This window comes from Amblyomma maculatum, chromosome 4 (assembly GCF_055883805.1).
Source record: "Amblyomma maculatum isolate TAMU_Amacu chromosome 4, ASM5588380v1, whole genome shotgun sequence".
Lineage (NCBI taxonomy): Eukaryota > Metazoa > Arthropoda > Arachnida > Ixodida > Ixodidae > Amblyomma > Amblyomma maculatum.
Genome location: NC_139347.1, coordinates 110789859 through 110796106, shown reverse-complemented (window position 1 = coordinate 110796106; position 6248 = coordinate 110789859). Strand labels below are relative to the sequence as shown.

Genomic DNA, 6248 nt, shown 5'->3' with positions numbered 1-6248 from the left:
CTCGATGATAGCTTCTCTAGACGAGTCAGTTCCGTGTATATGGCGTAGTAATCTGCCCAATCAACCAACAGTGGCTGTTGCAGAAGAAAACGTCCATTGCGACTCTCTGCCATGATCTTGACGGAAACTCAGTGCTCTGAAGGGGCATTTTGCGGTTGCTGGACGTCTTGACGCATTCTTGACTATGTTGTACGGTGGTTTCGATGTCTTTGGCCACTGTAGGCCACCAAACGGAGTCATTTGTCTTCGTATCTGGTCTGTGTCTTCGTGATGCCGAAGTGAGCTTCGTGCAAAAGGCGCAAAATTTCTTTCCTGCACGTAAGTGGCACCACCACACGGGTTGCGTAGAGTAGTAAATCGTCTTCTACGGTGAGCTGTTGACGATGCTCGTAGAAAGCTCTTACGTCCAGGGGCAAATCTCGCCGGGAAGGCCAGTCTTTTGTGCAGTGTTCTCGGAGATATATACACACGCGATCTGATTTCTGGGCTTCTTTCAGCCACTCAAGGCAGTGCTGCTTGATGGGAAGAGTTGTCCTCATCAGCTGACGAACGCTTCGACATCGCTTTCTAGCGCTATGTTGCCAGTCTCCTGCAAATGTGCTCTAGAATGCGTGTCGTCCGCGAGGAGGTCTTTCCCGGGGACGTATGTCACTTCGGCCTGATACCTCATCATTCGCATTTTAAGCCTTTGCAGCCTCGGTGTAAGGTCATGAAGATGTAGTCGATGGTTTGACGGCATACCGTCTGGTCAGGAATCATGGTTGAAAATTTATTGGTCATTGACCAAGGTCAAAAAACAAGAGACGTTTCGGGAACGCTACGGCTCCCTTGTTAACAATGAGGCAACCGGCGGATGGCTCAGTGTTTTTGTAGCACTTAGAAGTGTTTTCAGTGATTTGGCATAGATAGGATGCAAAGTTCCTACGTTCCTGTTTATTGTGTTAGACGTTGTCTGGATAACTGACCCAAGGTTTTGGCGAGCTGATGCATTCTTTTTTGCTGTCAGTTTCTTCGCTTCTTCCCAGTTAATCTCGTAGCCACTTTTCTTCGCATATTCGGCGATTGCATTCGTGGACACTTTTTCGCTTCGCACATCGTTCTGGTGTCTCTCTCAGGCGTCTCCTGAAGTCTCTTGTTTCGCCTATATAAACTGATGAGCAATCGGCGGATTCAATTTCATATACAACGCCGGAAAAGTGTTTACGAGGGAGCTGATCCTTCGCGTTGACAAGCTCAGTCCGCACCTTGCTCGTTGGGACATGCGCGATGTTGACGCCGTGCTTGCGGAAAATACGCGAAAGTGCCTCGCTGATTCCGGCTACATACGGGACAAGAGCTCATTTGATTTGGGTTTTTCTTTACTCCCGCTTTCCTCTGAAACAGGTTGCTTGGGTGGCATTCTTCTTTCTGTGTTCCTGATGAAGGAAAGGGGATAGCCGTTTCTTTGCAAGTCAGATTCTATTGTTTTTATTTCATTCTTTAGGGCGACGCCATCGCAGCAGACTTCTCTGGCACGGTTGATCAGGCATTCAACCACTGAGCGCTCGTGATTGACGGGGTGCACTTAATTAAATTGAAGGTACCTTTCAGAATGCGTAGGCTTCCGGTAGAGTATAAAGGAGGCTACGGTCTACGGTAGACGTGAAATGCAAGGCCAGTCGAAGCATGGGTATCATGGTGTCGAGGAACGGAAGAGAGCCATCTGTTTCTTTGCCAACTGTAAACTTTATTGAGGGTTCAATGCCGTTGAGGTGGTCCAGAAAAATGGACGTGTGCTTCCGGTCTAGGACACAGAAGCAGTCGTCCACGTGCTCCAGGAATATTTTCGGTCGCGGTTGGAAGGTGGTCAGAGCTTTGCTCTCGATGGCTTCCATCGTGATGTTCTCCGTTGTGACCGAGATGGCTGCTCTCATTGCTGTGCCGAAGGTCTGCTGATAAACGTTGCCACCGTATGTAAAATACGTATTGGCGAGGCAGAAACGCAAAAGTTGGCATAGCTCTGCTGCGTCGAAAGGAGTCCGATCTTGCCACGGGTTGTCATCTTCGAGACGTTGCTTCTTTGTTTATTTTTCTCCGCTGACTGCGCAAAGTGAGCGGGTCTTTGCAAGCCTGGTCAACGTCTTTCAGAGTATGCCTGTTCTAAAAAAATACACTGTTAAAAGGAGATAAACATGTCAGAAAAGTAAATTTCGTCAGATGCCGCAACCACATGAGCACAGGATCAATGAAAACAGCCTTGCAAAATCAACTCTGCTGCTTTTAAGTCCGTTTTGGTCTCTGAATGCAATTTTTGGGCCCTTTCTGTCTAGTTGTCTTCTTTCCTCTGTTATTCCTCGGGCAGTTTAACATGACTTCCCCACAAACTGGTAGACGTTGCTTTCATTCTATGCTTCTGCCGTACCGCTGAGTGTGTGACTACTTGGTTTGAATCCGAACTTCGGTGGCGAGTAATTCCTGAACTTTATTAGTATTCTTGCTTGGCTATGGTCGCTCGCTTTGTTAAATACAGTTTTGCTCCACTGAAAGATTCTCTTCCAACGGAGTTTATGGAAAGGCACGTATGCGCAAAATAGCAGCTTGAGTGGCGAGTTGGTGCTGCATAGTACCCAGTGTGTTGTGATTCTTCTCATGTGATTGTGTTTGTTGCGCCACATTTCTGGGCACGTATGCACGCTGTCGTCGGAGAAAAAAAAGAGCATAAGAAAAGCCCAGATGGCACCAGACAACAGGGAGAAATTCACAGCGGGCGGCTGGTAGACAGCGGTATCGTTGGGAAGGTAGACAAATATAAATGGGAGGGAAAGAAGAAATGACTTCTGTCGTAGAGAGTCTGACTGGAAAAGGTGGAAGATAGGTATATGTAGATGAAAGAAAATGAAGAATAAGCACGACATTATAAAATAAAAACGGGTGGCTAGCGTCTAGAAGTGCATCGTTTGCAAGTAGAGTCTCGTACTGAAGCTTTTCAAGCCACAATAAACAACTACACGAGAACAAGACGTCCTCTGCATATGTTGCCAAGGTCGCATAATAGGAAATGGGGCGGTTGTCTGTCGGTGGCTCTTCCTTCATAACGTGCTCGAGCGTCTTGTTTTGCACCAAATTCTGTTAACAGAAAGCTTGTGTATATCGTATGCATACTGCTTGCTGGCCGTAGGGAGGAAGGCAGAACTAGGATCACATAGCGAATCAGATGTCTCTGAGAATTATTTCTGACCGGCGAACATTAAAACTATTGTTTTCATAAAACCTTGTTAGTGCTTTTTTTTCTATTAAATAAGTTATTGCCGAAACTAGAAAGTGTCTTGGTGTACATCAGAGGTTTATGTTATTCATTCTTGTATTGATTCGACGAAACAGACCAAAATACAGGACAATAATTGCAAATAAAACAATTATTTGCAGTCCTCTCATATGACTTACATTATATGATAAAATGTGATACCATGCCATACCAGCTATGGGATCTACATGCGATGAAAACGCTACATGTGCAAGTAGATCTAAAGCCGGATTCATTCATTACTAGAAACGGAAGGACCTTTTCAGTGTCTCTGTGGACTCAGGGATTGCAATGAGCACTTTCAGAACTTCAGCACAGCTGAAAAAGAGACTTTTCTACACGAGTTGCGGGAAAATTGCTTCTTCCGAAATAACGCTTTCATTTCTCTGAACCGACTCGGTAAACGAGTTTGGTGCTTCGTCATATCTATATTAATTAGCTTTGACACTTGTGCACTGTTACCATTGCTACATAACCTCTTACCTTGGGAAATACACGCCAAATTAAAAGGCGAATTTTTAAATTTTATAATTACATGACAGAAGATAGACCCAGCTTTATTCAAGCGCTCGTCGCCAGTAGGGTTCTGAAGGGATTCCCTGCGAAAGACAATAAAATAGAGCAGAATCAAATGAAGGCCATTATACGATAGGTTTACAAAGCAGTCCTTGTGCTATTCACTCCTATAAAGAGTTGCAAGAATACTTTGGAGCCAGCAACACAAACGTAAAAGAGGCCCCCAACCATCTCAAAAGGCGTGACTCCAAAACATTATTGGAGGGCACATCATCCTGCAGTGAATCCACTCACATGTGAGCAAAACACATTCCTTCTTGATGTCCGTTCCAACATCCGTTCCAACATTGAGTAGGAGGTGGATAAGTGCAGCTCCTATTCGTAGCCATTTACGCAAGGAAGCTAACACGGGAAAACATTGCTTTTAAAATCTCTCCTGCATTTACACTGAGCATTAAAGCTGCCGTATAAAACAAAAGACCTGCCTCGCAAACAAGAAACAGTAAACTGCAAGCGTGCCTTTCATCAATCTTCAGATATGTTTATTGATGGCGAGCCGCCTTGGAACTTGTGAAAACGTAACTTTCAGAAATATCTTTTCACAATTTGCTCCCAAGTCTTGGCTTTCATTTTCGATAGTGTGCAATTACTTAAAGGGACACTAAAGACACCCAAAGATGCTATGAAATTCTAATAAACTGCATTTGGTGACACTGTCGCCGCATATCCGGCAGCAAAAAATCGAATAATAGCTGAGATATTGCGATAAGAAGTTGGGGTTTTTTCTTGTTCCCGCCGGTCGAATTCAAACTGCTTCTTCCAACTACGTAGTTGGGGTTGAGTGACGTAGGTGGAGACTCAGTGATTGCTGGCGCGCAGGCAGCGGTGCAGTCTAGCACCGCCGATATGAAAGCATGAAAACTACCGCCGGTCGTAGCCCTCTTTTCGCGTTTCGCTAACAGCAGCCACCAGCCATGGGTCCCGAACTTAATAACGAAGTTTTGGCGGCCACCGCTGGCCTGCACTTCAGCGACCTCAGCCCTATAGAGCGTGCGATGCTTTTGAGGGCTGAAGCGGCTGGGCTAGCGGGATATCAAGAAGAGCAAGAACATACAGCAACAGACGAGATGGACGAGGCGCCAGCGTCGACTGCCAGCGAAGATGCCAGTGCGGCAGCTGTAATCGCTGAAGCTCCGTCACGACTGATGAGTACGGACTGGTACGTAGAGATATTTTGGAATTCTTCTACAGTATTCCTAGTAGCATTGATTATGCAGCCGAGCGTATCGGTGTATTGGCGAAGCGGGCATACTGAGCTGCGTGTCAGCCAACATGGAACGCAGTGCAACGTTAGCAAGCCGAAAGTGTTTTCCAAGGCCCCTCTTTGGTGTGGTCGAAATGTGCGCGGAAGTAACGTCTTGATTTACAGTTTCGACTCATGATAATAAACCCCGTACGCATTTACCAGCTTGGTGGATCTCCTTTATGTAGTTCGTACGATAGTACAGTACGAGTGGTTAGCATAATTGTTCATGAGCTTACCCAACACGTTTTGTCTTTTTTTTTTAACGGGGAAAGCCTGCGTCAATAACCTTTGGCGTTGTTTTCTGCATAAACTATACCTCGGCTGTTGTTTTTAGGTGCAGTTGCGGACATTGTCAAGTCCTCAACAATTTCAAGGAGCTCGAGTGTCTGTGCTGCCGCGAGATGGACCGTGTCGTCGCGGCTCATCCCGAAGGCTGCATCACGGAGCACCCGGAGTTCAGTTTTCTGTGTCTGAACACTGCCGTACTCCGCGTTGCGTACTTCGAGCTGCGTGCACAGGGGGCAGACATGAACGACGATATCCACAAGTGAGGTTCTGTGTTTGATGCTGCCTTAGCCATTCCCCGAAGGTTTTACGCTGCGCCAGATTGCGGGGAAGTTGTTTATGTCACAAGCTATAACAGTTCAATTGGTGCTCATTTTTTGTTGTTTCCCAGAAGGTACCGCTACACAGCGTACCGCCAGTTTGTCCGTTGGCTTTGGCGTCGCCTGGGGAAAGGAAATCGTCTCGTCTTGCCAGCTTGTGTGGTGGCCAAGATAAGGGCATCATTTCCAACAGATGCACCAACGGGATTCCAGTATGCAGAATATTAAGAGGCAAGTAAAGTCAAATTCAGTTTCCTGTAGTGTGCTTTAGATACTCTACTGCCAAAGGTAAGGGCAGAAAATTTTACATGGCTTGTTATCTCATCCTCGAGTTGGCAGAGGTGACATTTGCAGGTGCATTTTAACAAATTTATGCATTGTTGTTGCCGTAGCTTGAAATGGAACTGAATCAGTTCCTTATTAAAGTTACGACCTTTTTATTTTTATGATTCCTGTTGATGGGGCGTTTGAGGTACTAGGCCAAGGCCTTGGTTCTGTGTGGAATGAACACTCCTTGTTTGGAGGAAGAACAAAAGAA

General features: G+C 46.0%; 1 protein-coding gene across 1 annotated transcript; it reads left to right on the top strand.

The window, feature by feature from the left end:
• Positions 1-4773: 4773 nt before the first annotated feature.
• On the top strand, positions 4774-5938 carry LOC146191943 (uncharacterized). Its single transcript, XM_084600407.1, has 3 exons — positions 4774-5018; positions 5440-5652; positions 5782-5938. Exons 1-3 carry the CDS (start codon positions 4774-4776, stop codon positions 5936-5938), a joined length of 615 nt encoding a protein of 204 aa, XP_084456533.1.
• The last annotated feature ends 310 nt before the right edge of the window (positions 5939-6248 follow it).